At 45.3% G+C, this 21,889-nt stretch overlaps 1 protein-coding gene across 13 annotated transcripts in view; it reads right to left on the minus strand.

The window, feature by feature from the left end:
* Positions 1 to 21,889, minus strand: part of LOC135238676 (receptor-type tyrosine-protein phosphatase kappa-like) — a 164,375-nt gene continuing 142,486 nt past the window's right edge. For 2 of the 13 annotated variants that reach the window (XM_064306819.1, XM_064306814.1), the window contains 19 exons: positions 19,730 to 19,741; positions 18,703 to 18,887; positions 17,710 to 17,797; positions 17,547 to 17,570; positions 17,229 to 17,305; positions 17,001 to 17,018; positions 14,542 to 14,578; positions 14,192 to 14,289; positions 13,471 to 13,587; positions 11,532 to 11,686; positions 11,235 to 11,370; positions 10,593 to 10,742; positions 9,935 to 10,108; positions 6,024 to 6,041; positions 4,722 to 4,853; positions 4,007 to 4,132; positions 3,621 to 3,784; positions 2,598 to 2,733; positions 1 to 898 (listed from right to left, as the gene is read on the minus strand). In XM_064306819.1, the coding sequence (XP_064162889.1) occupies positions 845 to 898; positions 2,598 to 2,733; positions 3,621 to 3,784; positions 4,007 to 4,132; positions 4,722 to 4,853; positions 6,024 to 6,041; positions 9,935 to 10,108; positions 10,593 to 10,742; positions 11,235 to 11,370; positions 11,532 to 11,686; positions 13,471 to 13,587; positions 14,192 to 14,289; positions 14,542 to 14,578; positions 17,001 to 17,018; positions 17,229 to 17,305; positions 17,547 to 17,570; positions 17,710 to 17,797; positions 18,703 to 18,887; positions 19,730 to 19,741 (1,901 nt within the window). In that variant the 3' untranslated portion in view covers positions 1 to 844. The remainder of the gene's footprint in view (positions 899 to 2,597; positions 2,734 to 3,620; positions 3,785 to 4,006; positions 4,133 to 4,721; positions 4,854 to 6,023; positions 6,042 to 9,934; positions 10,109 to 10,592; positions 10,743 to 11,234; positions 11,371 to 11,531; positions 11,687 to 13,470; positions 13,588 to 14,191; positions 14,290 to 14,541; positions 14,579 to 17,000; positions 17,019 to 17,228; positions 17,306 to 17,546; positions 17,571 to 17,709; positions 17,798 to 18,702; positions 18,888 to 19,729; positions 19,742 to 21,889) is intronic. The other 11 variants (XM_064306821.1, XM_064306824.1, XM_064306841.1 and 8 more) reach the window with 9 other exon arrangements.

Raw genomic sequence — 21,889 nt, forward strand, 5'->3', positions numbered from 1 at the left:
TTGCCTTTTTACCTTTTTTATTCAAAGTAAGTTTGATGGTTCAATTTTTTCATACAGCCACAAAGCCAATGATTACAGACATAAAAATAGATATGCTATAACCACACGTTTTTATTTAAGTCTCACTTCTCCCAGATACATGAGTTCCTTTGCTGTTCTTGTGAATTTGCTTCAGCCTGCCAATCCTCACACAGCTACGGTTCAGCACTGCTCATCTGATACTATCATAGTAAAAACTGCAAGGGGGGGGGCAGCAGAGTTAAACCTCACAAGCGTTTACACAAACATCAGCAGTACTACAGAGGCCAGGGCCTTCAACCCAGGTAACCCTGACAACATCCACAGCTTTCAGGTGAATTCTGGGTAAATTCAGGAAAAACAATCATTTTTAAGCCTTAAAAATGATTGTAACCGATTGTAAATGCAGGTAAACAATAAATACAAATGTAGCTTATTTTCCTTTCTTTGCCACGCACACATATTTACAGTCTTTGGCTCATTTAACCATCAGCACAGTGACTGAATGAAGCCAGAGTCTCACAGCTGGACACAGACAGAGTTCAGCCACTTTCACATTTACGATTGACATGCAGGATACACATTGTTCATTAAAAATGACACTGATATAGAAAACATTTCAGCATGCAACATCGAGGAGACTTCAGCAGCATATGCTTGTTCACTGAAAGCATTTCCTTTAACAGGACAGCGCATGACTACAGGTGTGGGCCCAGGTGAGTTTAAAAAGCAATCACAGCACATCACAGTCCTGGCCTAATCACAACAGCACAAGGTTTCTAATGGAAACTAATGTCAGAGCCCCTCCTTCCGGAAGGTTCTTCCGCTAGGAGCTCTCGATGTATTCCAGGGCTAGGTCATAGCACAGACGGTACTGCTCCTGAAATAAAACACACCAGCATATTTTAGCTTTTTTTGCGTTTGTGCCATTTTTATAGATGTAATGTCTACAGTCAGATTTGATTCTTGAAGTGTGTAGTTTTAGGGATGTTGCGTCTGTCTGGTGTGGGAATGTTAGCCAGGCCTGGCAGGAGAGCTCATGCTGTTGAGGTGAATGTGCAGGTACAGGTGAATGTGCAGTGTGAGCACGGTGTGCTGCAGTGCAGTGTGATATGCTGTAGTTTGCATGGTGTGCTGTAGTGTAGTGTAGAGTGATATGCTGTAGTTTAGCATGGTGTGCTGTAGTGTAGTGTGATACGCTGTAGTTTAGCATGGTGTGCTGTAGTGTAGTGTAGAGTGATATGCTGTAGTTTAGCATGGTGTGCTGTAGTGTAGTGTAGTGTGATATGCTGTAGTTTAGCATGGTGTGCTGTAGTGTAGTGTAGAGTGATATGCTGTAGTTTAGCATGGTGTGCTGTAGTGTAGTAGTGATAGCTGTAGTTTAGCAGTGGTGTAGTGTAGTGTAGGTGATATGCTGTAGTTTAGCATGGTGTGCTGTAGTGTAGTGTAGAGTGATATGCTGTAGTTTAGCATGGTGTGCTGTAGTGTAGTGTAGAGTGATATGCTGTAGTTTAGCATGGTGTGCTGTAGTGTAGTGTAGAGTGATATGCTGTAGTTTAGCATGGTGTGCTGTAGTGTAGTGTAGAGTGATATGCTGTAGTTTAGCATGGTGTGCTGTAGTGTAGTGTAGTGTGATACGCTGTAGTTTAGCATGGTGTGCTGTAGTGTAGTGTAGAGTGATATGCTGTAGTTTAGCATGGTGTGCTGTAGTGTAGTGTAGTGTATATGCTGTAGTTCTAGAGCATGGTGTGCTGTAGTGTAGAGTGATATGCTGTAGTTTAGCATGGTGCGCTGTAGTGTAGAGTGATATGCTGTAGTTTAGCATGGTGTGCTGTAGTGTAGTGTGATATGCTGTAGTTTGCATGGTGTGCTGTAGTGTAGTGTGATATGCTGTAGTTTAGCATGGTGTGCTGTAGTGTAGTGTAGTGTGATACGCTGTAGTTTAGCATGCTGTAGTGTAGTGTAGTGTGATACGCTGTAGTTTGCATGGTGTGCTGTAGTGTAGTGTGATATGCTGTAGTTTAGCATGGTGTGCTGTAGTGTAGTGTAGAGTGATATGCTGTAGTTTAGCATGGTGTGCTGTAGTGTAGTGTAGTGTGATATGCTGTAGTTTGCATGGTGTGCTGTAGTGTAGTGTGATATGCTGTAGTTTAGCATGGTGTGCTGTAGTGTAGTGTAGAGTGATATGCTGTAGTTTAGCATGGTGTGCTGTAGTGTAGTGTAGAGTGATATGCTGTAGTTTACATGGTCTGCTGTAGTGTAGTGTGTGATATGCTGTAGTTTAGCATGGTGTGCTGTAGTGTAGTGTAGAGTGATATGCTGTAGTTTAGCATGGTGTGCTGTAGTGTAGTGTAGAGTGATATGCTGTAGTTTAGCATGGTGTGCTGTAGTGTAGTGTAGAGTGATATGCTGTAGTTTAGCATGGTGTGCTGTAGTGTAGTGTAGAGTGATATGCTGTAGTTTAGCATGGTGTGCTGTAGTGTAGTGTAGAGTGATATGCTGTAGTTTAGCATGGTGTGCTGTGTTGCAGTGTAGAGTGATATGTTCTAGTTGTGACTGAATGTGGAGGGCGTACTCACCAGGCTGTCCACCATGTTTGGCTTGCTGTTGCGCAGGCTCTTGACCGCGTGGAACACGTCCACCACGCTCTGCCGCTTGATCATGTCACACACGAAACTGACCGCACAGAACACGCCACAGCGGCTCCCGCCATTCCTGAACACAGAAGAGCAGCTTCAGCTGCGCTGCGTGTGTGTGTGACGTGTGTGTGTGTACGTGTGTGTGTGTGTGTGTGTGTGGCGTGTGTGTGACGTGTGTATGGAAGTGCACTGATGATGGCCTATAATGCACAGGTATGTAGAGCATGGGAATACAGTTTACAGGTGTATCTGTAGGTGTATAGGGTGTGCAGTTGTGCTGTGTGTGTGTGACGTGTGTATGGAAGTGCACTGATGATGGCGTATAATGCACAGGTATGTAGAGCATGGGAATACAGTTTACAGGTGTACCTGTAGTTGTATAGGGTGTGCAGTTGTATGTGTGGGTATGTAGTGTGCAGGTGTAGGTGTGGGTGTACAGGTATATGTACAGGTGTATCCGCAGATGTACAGGTGTACCAGGTGGAAAGGTGTATGTACAGGTGTACAGGTGTATGTAGACATTTACCAGGTTTACAGGTGTATGTACATGTGCACCAGGTGGACAGGTGTATGTACAGGTGTAACAGGTGGACAGGTGTATATACAGGTGTGCAGGTGTGTGAACAGGAGTATCCATCGGTGTGCAGGTGTATGTACAGGTGTAACAGGTGGACAGGTGTATGTACAGGTGTAACAGGTAGACAGGTGTATGTATAGGTGTAACAGGTGGGCAGGTGTATGTATAGGTGTAACAGGTGGACAGGTGTATGTACACGTGTAACAGGTGGACAGGTGTATGTACAGGTGTAACAGGTGGACAGGTGTATGTATAGGTGTAACAGGTGGACAGGTGTATGTACACGTGTAACAGGTGGACAGGTGTATGTACAGGTGTAACAGGTGGACAGGTGTATGTATAGGTGTAACAGGTGGACAGGTGTGTGGACAGGTGTATGTACTCACAGGCAGTGGATGATGGTTCTTCCCTCCCCCTCCTCACACTCCTCCTGCCATTTCTCCACCTGCAGGATGAGTTTGAGGAAGGAGCGCTTGGAGGCGGGAACATCTCTGTGCCCGGCCCAGCCCAGGTACTGGAACTGCCGCACCATCAGGTAGCCTTCCTGCGGCTGAGAGGAACACACAACCACTCAGAGCAACACAACCGCTCACAGCAACACAACCACTCACAGCAACACAACCGCTTACAGCAACACAACCGCTCACAGCAACACAACCGCTCACAGCAACACAACCACTCACAGCAACACAACCGGTCACAGCAACACAACCGCTAAACCAGGTGAGCTCTCTGGGGACACTCACCCTCCCCTGCAGGTGGGGACACTCACCCTTGTCAGGTTACATATTCTGAAGAGTCGGCTGATGGCATCGCAGTCCATGGAGCAGGACATGCACTCCACCTGGATCGCTCCATAGCGGATCATTCCCTCTTCTGGCCAATACTGAGGACAACCCTGAGTAAACACACAAACTGCATCACACACACACACACACACACACACACACACACACTAACACTGCGTCACACACATACACACACACAGACACACACAAAGACTGCATCACACACACACACACACTAACACTGCATCACACACACACACACACACACACACACACTAACACTGCGTCACACACATACACAGACACAGACACACACAAAGACTGCATCACACACACACACACACACACACACACACTAACACTGCATCACACACACACACCACACACACACAAACACTGCATCACACACACACACACACACACACACACACACACACACACACACACACTGCATCACACACGCACTAACACTGCATCACACAAACACACACACACTAACACTGCATCACACACACACACACACACTAACACTGCATCACACACACACACACACACTAACACTGGTACACACACACACACACACGCACACACTAACACTGCTTCACACACACCTATTATTATTGCCTCATCAACAGTAAAGAAGAGAGCCTGTGCCTCTCCTGTAGAACAGAGTGGCTGCACAAGGCCAGAGGTGTTTACCTGAGCCAGGTCGATCTCATTCAGCATGACAAGTGAGGTGCAGCCATAGTCGTACACCAACCTCCAGAAGTCCTTGACGGTGTTGGGCAGAGGATGCTGGGTAACAATGAAAGCAGCAGGCTGCCTGTAGCTCTGCAGAGGGACAGAGAACTCACACCTGCATGACTCAAACACCAGCGCATTCACACACCTGCATGACTCAAACACCAGCGCATTCACACACCTGCATGACTCAAACACCAGCGCATTCACACACCTGCATGACTCAAACACCAGCGCATTCACACACCTGCATGATCAACCAGCGCATTCACACACCTGCATGACTCAAACACCAGCACATTCACACACCTGCATGACTCAAACACCAGCGCATTCACACACCTGCATGACTCAAACACCAGCACATTCACACACCTGCATGATCAACCAGCGCATTCACACACCTGCATGACTCACACACAAGCATTCACACACCTGCATGACTCAACACAGCGCATTCACACACCTGCATGACTCAAACACCAGCACATTCACACACCTGCATGACTCAAACACCAGCGCATTCACACACCTGTGTAACTCAAACACCAGCGCATTCACACACCTGCGTGACTCAAACACCAGCACATTCACACACCTGTGTAACTCAAACACCAGCACATTCACACACCTGCATGACTCACACACAAGTGCATTCACACACCTGCATGACTGAACTAGGGCATTCACACACCTGCATGATCAACCAGCGCATTCACTCACCTGTGTGACTCAAACACCAGCACATTCACACACCTGTGTGACTCAAACACCAGAGCATTCACACACATACACACACGCACTCATAGCTGAACAAAAGATCTAATTATCTCATGATGAGTGAAGGGTGGGGTGTTATGATTGATCGATTAATCAAACCATTGAATCAAACGGATTAATCCACTTAAACAGTATGTAATTGCTGCAGGTTAGGGTTGAACAAATACAGAAAAATACACAGAGTGAACAGATCAATGGAAATGCTCTTCCACCAGCAAGCCTTTAACGTTTTCATTTTAACTTACTGGAACTGACTTACTTAAACTGACAGATTAATCAATTCATTTACAAAAATGACAAAACAAAAGAAACTCTCAGTTCTCTGTGTGTGAATGAATGATCAAACAGAAACCACGTTCCAGCAGCTTCCATAAGCCAAACCAAATTCTCTTCCAAAAGTTTTTTTTTTTTTTGCTAACAAGCCATGAAACAAATCCAGTTTAAATGCATCAATTAAAAATAGAAAATTAGAAAAATTACCTTGAATTCTTCTGATGGCTTGGTCAGAAAAAGAGTTTATAAGGTGTATGAAGATACGCTACATCACACCAAATTAGCAATTTCACAGCGGGAGAATGCTCTGAGCTGTTTCGTCACAGGCAGTCTCACACACTAAGTATACTATGTATAGTGCCTTGCTTCACAAAACAGTCATCTTGGGGAATAGTTACATATCGTATGCACACGTGGCTACCCCTTCTCCCTTATTCACAATGTTGAGTCAGTGTCTTTTAAATCTTAACTGACAATACTGTACACAGCCATTTCCTTGCTTCCATTGCTTCAAACTCCCATGGATCATTGCCAGTGATGATACTCTAGACATGTTGGAGATAAACTAGACAAGGTAACAGTTTTGTAAAGTCAAACTAGTTATCTTTAGCAAAATTAATTTTGAAACGGCACATACAGCATGTACAGCAGTGGTTCTCTAAAGGGGAGACCCAGTGGTCACAGTCGCTTAGAGAGCCCCTGCTGTATGTGCTGTCTCTCTTAGAGAACCCCTGCTGTATGTGCTGTCTCTCTTAGAGAACTCCTGCTGTATGTGCTCTCTCTTAAAGAGCCCCTGCTGTATGTGCTGTCTCAGTGAACCCTGCTGTATGTGCTGTCTCTCTTAGAGAGCCCCTGCTGTATGTGCGGTCTCTCTTAGAGAGCCCCTGCTGTATGTGCTGTCTCTCTTAGAGAACTCCTGCTGTATGTGCTCTCTCTTAGAGAGCTCCTGCTGTATGTGCTGTCTCAGTGAACCCCTGCTGTATGTGCTGTCTCTCTTAGAGAACTCCTGCTGTATGTGCTCTCTCAGAGAACTCCTGCTGTATGTGCTGTCTCTCTTAGAGAACTCCTGCTGTATGTGCTGTCTCTCTTAGAGAGCCCCTGCTGTATGTGCTCTCTCTTAAAGAACTCCTGCTGTATGTGCTGTCTTTCTAAGAGAGCTCCTGCTGTATGTGCTGTCTTTCTTAGAGAACTCCTGCTATATGTGCTGTCTCTCTTAGAGAACTCCTGCTGTGTGTGCTGTCTCAGTGAACCCCTGCTGTATGTGCTGTCTCTCTTAGAGAACTCCTGCTGTGTATGCTGTCTCAGTGAACCCCTGCTGTATGTGCTGTCTCAGTGAACCCCTGCTGTATGTGCTGTCTCAGTGAACCCCTGCTGTATGTGCTGTCTCTCTTAGAGAACTCCTGCTGTATGTGCTCTCTCTTAGAGAACTCCTGCTGTATGTGCTGTCTCAGTGAACCCCTGCTGTATGTGCTGTCTCTCAGAGAACTCCTGCTGTATGTGCTGTCTCTCTTAGAGAACTCCTGCTGTATGTGCTCTCTCTTGGAGAACTCCTGCTGTATGTGCTGTCTCAGTGAACCCCTGCTGTATGTGCTGTCTCAGTGAACCCCTGCTGTATGTGCTGTCTCTCTTAGAGAACTCCTGCTGTATGTGCTCTCTCAGAGAACTCCTGCTGTATGTGCTGTCTCAGTGAACCCCTGCTGTATGTGCTGTCTCTCTTAGAGAACTCCTGCTGTATGTGCTGTCTCAGTGAACCCCTGCTGTATGTGCTGTCTCTCTTAGAGAACTCCTGCTGTATGTGCTCTCTATTAGAGAACTCCTGCTGTATGTGCTGTCTCAGTGAACCCCTGCTGTATGTGCTGTCTCAGTGAACCCCTGCTGTATGTGCTGTCTCTCTTAGAGAACTCCTGCTGTATGTGCTCTCTCAGAGAACTCCTGCTGTATGTGCTGTCTCAGTGAACCCCTGCTGTATGTGCTGTCTCTCTTAGAGAACTCCTGCTGTATGTGCTGTCTTTCTAAGAGAGCTCCTGCTGTATGTGCTGTCTCTCTTAGAGAACTCCTGCTGTATGTGCTCTCTCTTAGAGAGCTCCTGCTGTATGTACTGTCTCAGTGAACCCCTGCTGTATGTGCTGTCTCTCTTAGAGAGCCCCTGCTGTATGTGCTGTCTCAGTGAACCCCTGCTGTATGTGCTGTCTCTCTTAGAGAGCCCCTGCTGTATGTGCTGTCTCGGTGAACCCCTGCTGTATGTGCTGTCTCTCTTAGAGAACTCCTGCTGTATGTGCCATCTCTCTTAGAGAACTCCTGCTGTATGTGCTGTCTCAGTGAACCCCTGCTGTATGTGCTGTCTCTCTAAGAGAACTCCTGCTGTATGTGCTGTCTCAGTGAACCCCTGCTGTATGTGCTGTCTCTCTTAGAGAGCCCCTGCTGTATGTGCTGTCTCAGTGAACCCCTGCTGTATGTGCTGTCTCTCTTAGAGAGCCCCTGCTGTATGTGCTGTCTCGGTGAACCCCTGCTGTATGTGCTGTCTCTCTTAGAGAACTCCTGCTGTATGTGCTGTCTCAGTGAACCCCTGCTGTATGTGCTGTCTCTCTTAGAGAACTCCTGCTGTATGTGCCATCTCTCTTAGAGAACTCCTGCTGTATGTGCTGTCTCAGTGAACCCCTGCTGTATGTGCTGTCTCTCTAAGAGAACTCCTGCTGTATGTGCTGTCTCAGTGAACCCCTGCTGTATGTGCTGTCTCTCTTAGAGAGCCCCTGCTGTATGTGCTGTCTCTCTTAGAGAACTCCTGCTGTATGTGCTGTCTCAGTGAACCCCTGCTTTATGTGCTCTCTCAGAGAACTCCTGCTGTATGTGTTGTCTCAGTGAACCCCTGCTGTATGTGCTGTCTCAGTGAACCCCTGCTGTATGTGCTGTCTCTCTTAGAGAGCCCCTGCTGTATGTGCTGTCTCTCTTAGAGAGCCCCTGCTGTATGTGCTGTCTCTCTTAGAGAACTCCTGCTGTATGTGCTGTCTCTCTTAGAGAGCCCTTGCTGTATGTGCTCTCTCAGAGAACTCCTGCTGTATGTGCTGTCTTTCTAAGAGAGCTCCTGCTGTATGTGCTGTCTTTCTTAGAGAGCCCCTGCTGTATGTGCTGTCTCTCTTAGATAACCCCTGCTGTATGTGCTGTCTCTCTTAGAGAGCCCCTGCTGTATGTGCTGTCTCTCTTAGAGAGCCCCTGCTGTATGTGCTGTCTCTCTTAGAGAGCCCCTGCTGTATGTGCTGTCTCTCTTAGAGAACTCCTGCTGTATGTGCTGTCTCTCTTAGAGAACTCCTGCTGTATGTGCTGTCTCAGTGAACTCCTGCTATATGTGCTGTCTCAGTGAACCCCTCCTGTATGTGCTGTCTCTCAGAGAACTCCTGCTGTATGTGCTGTCTCTCTTAGAGAACTCCTGCTGTATGTGCTGTCTCTCTTAGAGAACTCCTGCGTATGTGCTGTCTCAGTGAACCCCTGCTGTATGTGCTGTCTCAGTGAACCCCTGCTGTATGTGCTGTCTCTCTTAGAGAACCCCTGATGTATGTGCTGTCTCTCTTAGAGAACTCCTGCTGTATGTGCTGTCTCAGTGAACCCCTGCTGTATGTGCTGTCTCTCTTAGAGAACTCCTGCTATATGTGCTGTCTCAGTGAACTCCTGCTGTATGTGCTGTCTCAGTGAACCCCTCTTGTTAACATGCTGAACAAAGCTTGCCTCAGCGATTCTTCACCCTGTTAAGCCACTTTATCTCAAACTCTGACATTTCCTAAATAAATTATTTATCAGCTTAATTACGAATGCAATCAAATACATAATGACTTCCACTTTTTAACTGATTTAGATTCCTGAACATCCCTTAAAAGAGGGTGACGTATATTAGGGCTATTAAATATTATGAATAAATATATAATACAAAATAAAAACAAATATACATGCCTGGATTTGTCTCTGGCTTCACAATTGCATATATTAACAGTTCTGTTCATTATATCATCTGTAAGCATGTCCATAAGTGACTCTCTGACTTGTGTACATGCATGAGGATTTGCAGCTGTCCCATAATAAGCTGTTAGCAGTGTGTGGTGTATGCTGCATGCTGCAGTGACACATACGTCCAGCAGGGCGGCGTTGATGTAGTTGCTGCTCTCTCCGTCCACGGTGATGAGGAAGGGGAGGCAGCGGTCAGGCGGCAGCGCATCCATGAAGCGGTTCCTGTCCTGGTTGCGTGGCAACAGCGCGATGCTGCAGTCCTCTGGCTGGGGCTGTGGGGTCACCGAGGTCAGAGTCTGGAGGAGGGGGGGAGGGAGGAGGCACACAAGTCATGCCCTGAGCATGCCCCTCATAGGCCAGGTACCCTGTTCCACCCTGACTGTGCCATAACAATATGAATATGCCACCGAGCAAAGGCAAACAGGACAACAAAAAACAAACATCTCCATTAAACTGGTCTGTACGACTGAGTTACCATTGTCAGTTCCTTAATTTCTACCACACTTCCAGACTAAAGTTCCACCAACACTAAAGTTTCGCACTAAAGTTCCACCAACACTAAAGTTCCACAAACACTAAAGTTCCACCAACACTGAGGTTCTACACTAAAGTCCCACCACCACTAAAGTTCCACATTAAAGTCCCACCAACACTGAGGTTCTACACTAAAGTCCCACCAACACTGAGGTTCTACACTAAAGTTCCACCAACACTGAGGTTCTACACGAAAGTCCCACCACCACTTGGCTGTCCATTGCTCCGCCCACAGGAGGCACTCACCTGGAACTCGTCCTTCAGGTGGGAGGAGTTGCTCTGCGAGTCGATGCGGATCATGTCGTAGTACGCTGCCTTGAACTCACAGGCTGGGATGGCCGTCTCTCCACAGAGACACGCCTCCAAGATGGCGTCATGAATGAAGACGTACTGCTCCTGTGTCCGAGTGCAGAAACACAGAAAACAAACTTGAGTTTATTTACTTTAAGAAATAACTACTATTCCTACGAAGATTTGAGGGCAACAGGCATTTTATAAAATAATCATTACAAAGTATTTTCCTACATGACAAAATAATCATTACAGTGTTTCTTCCTACATTATGAAATATTTATAACTAGGTGCTGTTTATTCCTACATTATGAAATAAGTTCATTATTAGCTTATTAAATAAAACAGAACACGGTTATGACTAGCTAGCAGCTTTATTTACCTCAGAAAAGCTGGCCTTATAAAAGTCAGCTACCTGACAAATCATCTCAAAAATAATGCCCACAATTGGCAAAAGATCTAACCATCTGTTGAATTAGCTAATAATTGTCAGATGGTTAAATTTAATTTCCTGGAAACTCAAACTAGCTGAACAGTGCCAGCATTCGCCAGCTTTCTGACGCACTGTTAGCCTGCATGTGACCTCTGGGCCGGTACCTCGGTCTGCACCATGTTGATTCGCCGCGATCGCAGGGCCTTCACGCAGTTGTAGATGTCGACCACGCCCTCTCTCTCCGCCATGTCCAGCATGATGTCGATGACGATGTAACATCCTGTTCGCCCCGCTCCGGCACTGAAGGGGGAGGACCACAGAGACATCACATGACTTGCGCTGGGCCCATCCATGCTATGAATGTGTGACACATACACACTGGCACACCCGTGGATCACATGCACTCTAATGCGTGTGTGTGCGGGCGTTTGGGCAGTGAGCGCCCCCTGCAGGGAGAGTACCTGCAGTGCACCACGATGGGCCCGGCGCTGGGCGGGTTGGATATTTTGACACGGCGGATGAAGGACAGAAGGCCCGTGGCGTGATAGGGCACACCGTGGTCAGGCCAGCCCGTGAAGTGGAACTGCTTGACCTCCCGCAGCTCATTAAACCCCCTCTGAGGAAATACAACCAATCATTAAACCCCCTCTGAGAGGAAACAAGCAATCATTAAACCCCCTCTGAGCAAATACAACCAATCATTAAACCCCCTCTGAGGAAATACAACCAATCATTAAACCCCCTCTGAGAGGAAACAAGCATCATTAAACCCTCTGAGAGAAACAACAATCATTAAACCCCCTCTGAGGAAATACAAGCAATCATTAAACCCCTCTGAGAGAAAAAAGCAATCATTAAACCCCCTCTGAGGAAATACAAGCAATCATTAAACCCCCTCTGAGAGAAAACAAGCAATCATTAAACCCCCTCTGAGAGGAAACAACCAATCAATAAACCCCTCTGAGAGGAAACAACCAATCATTAAACCCCCTCTGAGAGGAAACAACCAATCATTAAACCCCCTCTGAGAGGAAACAACCAATCATTAAACCCCCTCTGAGAGGAAACAAGCAATCATGAAACCCCCTCTGAGAGGAAACAAGCAATCATTAAACCCCCTCTGAGAGGAAACAACCAATCATTAAACCCCCTTTGAGAGGAAACACCAATCATTAAACCCCTCTGAGTAAAAATAACCAATCATTAAACCCCCTCTGAGAGAATACAACCAATCACTAAACCCCCCCGTGAGAGAAAACAACCAATCATTAAACCCCCTCTGAGAGACAACAACCAATCATTAAACCCCCTCTGAGAGAATTCAACAACGAAAGGTCAACAGCGCAACACAAAACAATAAAATACAACACAAACTACAGAACACACACACACACAATGCAACCCAACATAAATCACACAACACACACAACAATGCAACACAACACAACATAAAAAACACACACAACACAACCTACGCACCCTACTTCATAGCACAAAAAAATCAATATAACCTACACAACAACAACACATAACACCCCCTAAATAACACAGCTACACAATACAGAGCATGCAGAACACAGACAATGGAGAACACACAGAACATACTGAACACACTGAGCACACAGAACATACTGAACACACTGAACACACAGAACATACTGAACACACTGAGCACACAGAACATACTGAACACACAGAACATACTGAACACACTGAGCACACAGAACATACTGAACACACAGAACATACTGAACACACTGAGCACACAGAACATACTGAACACACTGAGCACACAGAACATACTGAACACACAGAGCGCACTGAACACGCAGAACACTGAACATAGAACACAGAACACACAGAACAGACTGAACACGCAAAACACACTGAGCACACAGAACATACTGAACACAGAACGCACTGAACACACAGAACGCACGGAACACAGAACACTGAACACACCACACTGAACACACAGAGCATGCTGAACACACTGAACGTACAGAACATGCTGAACACACTGAACACAGAACATACTGAACACAACACACAGATCATACTGAACACAGAACATACTGAACACAGAACAGACTGAACATACTGAACACACAGAACATACTGAACACAGAACATAGACCACAGAACAGACTGAACATACTGAACACACAGAACATGCTGAACACACTGAACACAGAATACGCTGAACACAACACACAGAACATGCTGAACACAGAACATAGATCAAACAGAACATGCTGAACACACTGAACACAGAATACGCTGAACACAACACACAGAACATGCTGAACACAGAACACAGATCACACAGAACAGACTGAACATACTGAACACACTGATCACAGAACACAGTGCTATAGAAAGGTTAAGGAATCTGCGCACCCGCTCCAGTGTGAATGTTCGGACCACGTACTCAGCCAGTGGTTCCACCTCCATGAAGGTCACCTTGAAGTCCCCATACAACTCAGCATCATCCGGCCAGTATTTATAGCACTTCACCTGTATAAGAACAGATAAACAGTATTTATAATACATCACCTGTATAAGGACAGGGGATCAGTATTTACAATTTAACAGCCAGTAACATTTTTAGAAAGTTAACTATTCCACATTGTTCTGTGTGCTCCATTATAATCACTGGGTGAGTAATGCTAATTGCAGCTTCTGCTGATTCACACATCCACGAGCCTGAGCATAAACCCTGTACTGACACATTACTGACTAACTATATGAAAGATATCATGAATTTGCTTCTGAGCTGAGAATATGTGTGGTTTTCACACCATAATTCTGCTTTCAAACTGAACCCACATCTTTTTGTTTTAGATTTTACTTAGTTATCTAACAAATTTATTGAAAACAACTGTTAAACAACTGCTCTTTGTATTTTTAATTTTAAAAATATATTTCTAAAGCCATTTGTCAGATGTGTGTAAATTAAAACCAGTATAAAAGCTGTTTTGGAGGTTCAGAGATACATTCAGTGCTCCAGTTCACCGTCTGTGTTGAATATTGTCAGTTGGTGTTTCGCTGTCCTGCTTCCTGTTTCCACAGGAAGTAAGACGGCTGAAGGATCATACAGTGCATTACACGCTCAGCGTACCCGACCAACTTCCACCAGGTTGGTCACCATGACAACACAAGCGGACTGTTCCTGCCACACCATTCTCCAGAAGTCGTAGACGGTCTCATGGACTGGGCCTAAGGAGAGAGAATGATAAAACAGTTCAAACTCCATACCCCACAAGACACTGTGTCACTGAACTTCAGCATCAGCCCCTGGACCCCCACAGTCTGAAACAAACACAAGCACGACACTGAGGTCTTACAACTGGGATTTTAGTACACACATTAAGTGTGAGTCTTTGATTTTATTGTCACATTTAAAAATATGTATCTCCTAAAATATTGATGTCCTAAAAAAAGGAATTTTGTTCTTATCTCAGGACTCACCTTGAGTAGCAATGTAATGACTGGGTCTTTGATATCCCTGAAAAAAGGACACAGAAAGTATATAGCAGAACACTCCCCACTCTGAGACAGACAGGCTGAAGCAGAACACTCCCCACTCTGAGACAGACAGGCTGAAGCAGAACACTCCCCACTCTGACACTCTGAGACAGACAGGCTGAAGCAGAACACTCCCCACTCTGAGACAGACAGGCTGAAGCAGAACACTCCCCACTCTGAGACAGACAGGCTGAAGCAGAATGGTCCCACTCTGAGACAGACAGGCTGAAGCAGAACACTCCCCCCTCTGAGACAGACAGGCTGAAGCAGAACACTCCCCACTCTGAGACAGACAGGCTGAAGCAAAACACTCCCCACTCTGAGACAGACAGGCTGAAGCAGAACGGTCCCACTCTGAGACAGACAGGCTGAAGCAGAACACTCCCCACTCTGAGACAGACAGGCTGAAGCAGAACACTGAACTGATGAGCTCTACATTACACCTGGTCACCTGACCTGATGAGCTCTACACTACACCTGGTCACCTGACCTGATGAGCTCTACACTACACCTGGTCACCTGACCTGATGAGCTCTACCTTACACCTGGTCACCTGACATTACATTACATTACAGGCATTTGGCAGACGCTCTTATCCAGAGCAACGTACAACAAAGTGTATAACCATAACCAGGAACAAGTGTGTCGAAAACCCTAGAGAGAAGTACCGGTCCAAGTGCAGGGAACAACTGCATAGTTTAACTTGGACCCTGTAGGTTAATCTGATTAACACAAACACAAACAAGAACAACAACAACACAGTCTATGCAAAAAATACAAGCAGTAGTTAAGACACGAGTGCATTAACTAAGTCAACTAAGAAACAGCTACCTAGTTACAACCCTAAGCTTACAGTCAATTTAGAGATTACAGGGAGGTAGGGAGGGATGGGGAGAGGTGCAGCCTGAAGTGGTGAGTCTTCAATTGTCGCTTGAAGGTGGTCAGGGTCTCAGCGGTTCTAACCTCCACTGGAAGGTCATTCCACCATTGTGGGGCCAGAACAGGCAGGAGACCTGACCTGATGAGCTCTACACCACACCTGGTCACCTGACCTGATGAGCTCTACATCATACCTGGTCACCTGACCTGATGAGCTCTACACCACACCTGGTCACCTGACCTGATGAGCTTTACATTATACCTGGTCACCTGACCTGATGAGCTCTACATTATACCTGGTCACCTGACTTGATGAGCTCTACACTACACCTGGTCACCTGACTTGATGAGCTCTACATTACACCTGGTCACCTGACCTGATGAGCTCTACACTACACCTGGTCACCTGACCTGATGAGCTCTACATTACACCTGGTCACCTGACCTGATGAGCTCTACACCACACCTGGTCACCTGACCTGATGAGCTCTACATTACACCTGGTCACCTGACCTGATGAGCTCTACATTACACCTGGTCACCTGACCTGATGAGCTCTACATTACACCTGGTCAACTGACCTAATAAGCTCTACATTACACCTGGTCACCTGAACTGAAGAACACCAGTTATACCTGGTTAGTTGATGTATGAAACTCTAAGCTATCTGATCTGCTGAACTGTTATTTTGACTTTATATTTACGTTTTTTGCTCAGTGATGTAATTTGCTGAAAAACACTCAAGCCCACCCCAGGTATACAAACAGCAGGCTGCCTGGTTGAATGGGGCTGTTACCATGTTTTGCAGCACAGTAACTTTGTGTGTAATTGTTTGCAGATTACACACATCTCAGAAATCCTCAATTCACTGCACTCAATAATCCTCAATTCACGGCACTCAATAATCCTCAATTCACTGCACTCAATAATCCAACATTTACTGCACTCAATAATCCTCAATTCACTGCACTCAATAATCCAACATTTACTGCACTCAATAATCCTCAATTCACTGCACTCAATAATCCTCAATTCACGGCACTCAATAATCCTCAATTCACTGCACTCAATAATCCAACATTTACTGCACTCAATAATCCAACATTTACTGTACTCAATAATCCTCAATTCACTGCACTCAATAATCCTCAATTCACTGCACTCAATAATCCAACATTTACTGCACTCAATAATCCTCAATTCACTGCAGTTACACCAGGAAACAGGAAGAACCATGGCAGGGAGGAGCAAGGTCCCGCAGTGCAGCCATGGAGACAGAAAACAGCCAATCCGCTTCCACCACTGCAGCAGGCCAGTGATGCACACGTGCACAGGCCAATCAAAACAAAGAGAAAAGAAGCCCATGAAAGGATGGAGGAAAATAAAGAGATGAGAATGGCATGCATTTCTGCACAGATGTTAGCAGCGGAGGGAGGGAGGGAGGGAGGGAGGGCGGGAGTGAGAGAGGGAGGGAGGGAGGCGGGGGGGGGGGGATGGAGGAGATCCCGTACTGTGATACTTACATCCCTGTACAGCCAAATCTACGCCCCCAAACCACAGGCGGAGTGAAAGAAAGCAAAACAATGTCAGTGAGAATAAGGAAGAAAAGCTGGAATCAAATCATGAGTCATGCACAACACCCACGCAAGTCCCACCCACGCAGAGGAGAGGACACGCAGACAGACAGAGAGGCAGGCAGAAAGACAGACAGACAGACAGACAGGCAGGCAGGCAGACAGACAGACACTTACATCGATGTAGTTGGCATTGATGTAGTCAGAGGAGGGATCATCGGGCATGGGCTGCAGGATCACTCTGGAATGGTCATCTGAAATACGAAACATGTCAATCAAAGACCCCCTACTACTCACTGAAATCATAGCAGCAATTCAATATTCAGATGCAGAGAAGCAGAGTTGTTTTAAGGATAAATCAGTGAGATTTTCAAAGCACTAAGTTGTGGAATCAAACTGGCCAGATTCCAGGATGCATACATTCCCACCGGCATCCTGTTTGACCTCCGCTTTGAGTTACGAATTTAAGCAAGTGTTACTTTTTTCGATACTTACACAACATCACGAGGTCGGCGGTTGCTGAAATTAACAAAAAATGTTGTGTGAGAATCAAAAAAAAAAAGAAGAAAAAAAAGTAAAGTGAGGTAACTTTTGTTTAAATTCGTTACTCCACTGAGCACGAAGCACAAAGGACAGGAGGTGGAAACAGAGGCCTTACATGCGATGATGTTGCCGTAGCGATTCTTGGTTCTGTTCTGTTCCTTTTTGGCCACATCCCAGGAAGAGGACTGACCTTCAAAAAAACTCTACAAACCAGGAGAGAGAAACGTTACACAACACCACTACACAAACACAACAAACTACAAATCAAGAGTGAAAATTGAGCCTGCTTGTTGTACAGTAACATAGCTAGCTCTGTGCTAGCCCCAATGTAGTACAGTATTGCTAGCCTCACTGTAGTGCTGTAGCCTCACCAGCTCAGTGCTAGCCCCTGTGTAGTACAGTACTGCTAGCCTCCCAGTAGTACAGTAGCACTGCTAACTCTGTGATAACCCTCTTTAGAACAGTAGCATAGCTAGCTCTGTGCTAACCCTCCTGTAGTACAGTATCATAGCTAGCTCAGTGTTAGCCCCAATGTAGTACAGTATTACTAGCCTCGCTGTAGTGCTGTAGGCTTGCCAGCTCAGTGCTAGCCCCCATGTAGTACAGTACTGCTAGCCTCCCAGTAGTACAGTAGCATTGCTAACTCTGTGCTAGCTCCCATGTAGTACACTAGCATAGTTAACTCTGTGCTAGATCCCATGTAGAACAGTAGCAAAGCTAGCTCAGTGCTAGCCCCCCTGTAGTACAGTATCATTGCTAACTCTGTGCTAACCACCCTGTAGTACAATATCATAGCTAGCTCAGTGCTCATGCATATTGTTATGTTATTATTACTGCTTTTTTGCTGTTACCTGTTATGTTATTTTATTCTGTATGTTATTTTATTGTACAGCACATTGGTCAACCTTGGTTGTTTAAATGGGCTTTATAAATAAACTTGATTTGATTTGATTTGATTTAGCCCCCCTGTCGAACAGTAGCATAGTTAACTCGGTGCTAGCTCCCATGTAATACAGTAGCATAGCTAGCTCCCCTCACTATAGCATAGTTCAGCACTGGTGCTCCCATAGTACAGTGTGTAGCCAGCTAAGCGCTAGCACAGCCCGACCTCGTACTCCTCCTTGAAGCCGTAGCTGTCGGAGGTCTTCATCAGGTTGATGTGCTGCAGCAGGTCGGCTACACGGATGGCGGGGTGCAGCTGGCCCGTCTGATAGGGCGACTCTGTCCCCTCACAGTGGTACCGCGGGACGTCCAGCAGCCGGCTCGACTCTGCCGAAGCTGGGTGTGGCTCATCTATGGGGGGTATAATGGTAGTGCGTCAGCAGCCAAACTGGACTCTCTATCAGACTGTAGGTTCAAGTCCCCCACAGAGTTGCGGTCCATTCCATTTTTGTTCAGGACCTTATAGCAGAACATCGCAGATACAAACCGCAGAGATACAGACTAACCAGTCTGGCAGCAACTCAGGCACTTACACATCTCAAGCTCCTTTTCATACCGAAAATAGATTCTCTTTGTTGCTGTCACTGATTAAAAAAGGCCATAAAAAACACACTCTTCATTGATTTAATTATACCAAATGTCTGGGATAATGAAAGTAACACAGAGATTTAACAGTATTTAAAGCAGTAATTTATTATTGATGTCATTCTCAACACATTTAGCAGCTTCATACGCATTAAATTTGCTATTTTAACTCTGCCAGTCACAGCTGGCTTCTCTCTCGCCAAAACAGTGACAACAATAAACATAAATTCAGAAAAGCATAAATCATGTCAGAAATATAAACATAAACCCACTAAAGCTGAGAATGCAAACATGCTTCCTGTGTCTGTAACCACAGTACAGACTGCAGAAATGATTTAGTAAACATGTGGACATATTTGCACTTTTTGGCAATATTATCTATGAACAATGGTGCACATAGCACTGGGATAAACACAAAATGTAGTAAATATTGCTGCATTAATAATTAAAACCCCCTCAGATTATAATGATAAATAATTTTTAAAAACTGATGTAGTTCTGCACCTTTCACAAAAAAACATTTGTTTGACTTTAATGGCTGGCAGCATTTCCTGGGGTTCTGAGGCTGGTTCTGGTCTGATTCTGCTTTCATTCCCGCACACACTTACCAGTTATTGGCACTTCAGAAGAGAAGCAGAGAAAGAGAAAGAGAAGAGATGTAAATGAGGCATAACCTTCACTCAAAGCATCATCATAACGAGTTCACAGAAACAGCATCATAATGAGCTCACAGAAACAGAACTATAACAAAGCTCACAGAATCAGCACCATAATGAGCTCACAGAAACAGCATCATAATGAGCTCAGAGAAACAGCATCATAATGAGCTCACAGAAACAGCACTATAACAAGCTCACAGAAACAGCACTATAACGAGCTCACAGAAACAGCACCATAACGAGCTCACAGAAACAGCATCATAATGAGCTCACAGAAACAGCAATATAACGAGCTCACAGAAACAGCATCATAACGAGCTCAGAGAAACAGCACTATAACGAGCTCAGAGAAACAGCACCATAACGAGTTCACAGAAACAGCATCATAATGAGCTCAGAGAAACAGCATCATAATGAGCTCACAGAAACAGCATCATAATGAGCTCACATAAACAGAACTATAACAAAGCTCACAGAAACAGCACCATAACGAGCTCAGAGAAACAGCACTATAACCAGCTCACAGAAACAGCACCATAACGAGTTCTCAGAAACAGCATCATAATGAGCTCAGAGAAACAGCAATATAACGAGCTCACAGAAACAGCACTATAACGAGCTCACAGAAACAGCACTATAACGAGCACACAGAAACAGCACCATAATGAGCTCACAGAAACAGCATCATCATGAGCTCACAGAAACAGCAATATAACGACCTCACAGAAACAGCATCATAATGAGCTCAGAGAAACAGCACTATAACGAGCTCACAGAAACAGCATCATAATGATCCCAGAGAAACAGCACTATAACAAGCTCAGAGAAACAGCATCATAACGAGTTCACAAACAGCACCATAACGAGCTCACAAACAGCACTATAACGAGCTCACAGAAACAGCATTATAACGAGCTCACAGAAACAGCAATATAACGAGCTCACAGAAGCAGCACTGTAATGAGCTCACAGAAACAGCATCATAATGAGCTCACAGAAACAGCACCATAACCAGCTCACTGAAACAGCACCATAATGAGCTCAGAGAAACAGCACCATAACGAGTTCACAGAAACAGCATCATAATGAGCTCACAGAAACAGCATCATAATGAGCTCACAGAAACAGCATCATAACAAGCTCACAGAAACAGCATTATTAAAAGGAACAGAACAGAGTGGGGGACAGTGGAGATTAAACCATTTTCTCAGATTCAAAAGCAAAGAGAGAAGGATGAACCACAAGACCACATCACAACCCAACGCAACACAACCAAGTACAACCTAACACAATCAAACAAAACCCAACAAAACCCAATGCAGCCCCACACAAATCAACACAACCCAGCACAATCAAACACGCAAGCCAGCACAACCCAATGTCACCCAACACAACCCAGTCACAAAGAAGCACGCCACATCACAACAAAACACAAAGAAACGCATCACAACACAACCAAACATAACCCAACATAACCCAACACAAAAAAAACACATCACAACACAACCCAACCCAACCAAACATAACCCAACACAAAAAAACACATCACAACACAACCCAACACAACCAAGCATAACCCAACACAAAGAAACATGATACAACAACCAAGTGCACTTCTGATTCCTGGTGACCCCAAATGAAATCAGAGAAATTAACTTATCTGCTCCAGCTCAGCTAATCTCCCTGTGGAGCTCTGGAACAGTTCCGTACAAACTTTTAAACTAAAGAATTCAATAAGAATTCCTGCTTGAGGCAGTATACTAGAGATGCTCAGAACAGCATTGCTCTTCTTAAAACTTCTGCTTAAACTCACCTGTGCTGCTCAAATACAAACCTGTGCTCTTTAAATATCCCTCCTGTGCTTTTTAAAAACCCAAAAATGTTTAAACGTCCACCCTGCTGTATAAATACACGCCCATGCAGTTTCCACACCAGGCTGTTTAATACTGTACTACACCTGGTAACTAAACCCACCTTATAACCCAGCAGAGCTCTGAGACCCCTAATTTCCTGCAGGAGAGACCATCACACACGTGTGACTGTAGGTTTTTCCCTGCTTCAATATGACAGGACTTTTACTGATGTTTTTATACCCTGTGTTGCTGGGGT

Source organism: Anguilla rostrata, chromosome 1 (genome assembly GCF_018555375.3).
Source record: "Anguilla rostrata isolate EN2019 chromosome 1, ASM1855537v3, whole genome shotgun sequence".
Classification (NCBI taxonomy): domain Eukaryota; kingdom Metazoa; phylum Chordata; class Actinopteri; order Anguilliformes; family Anguillidae; genus Anguilla; species Anguilla rostrata.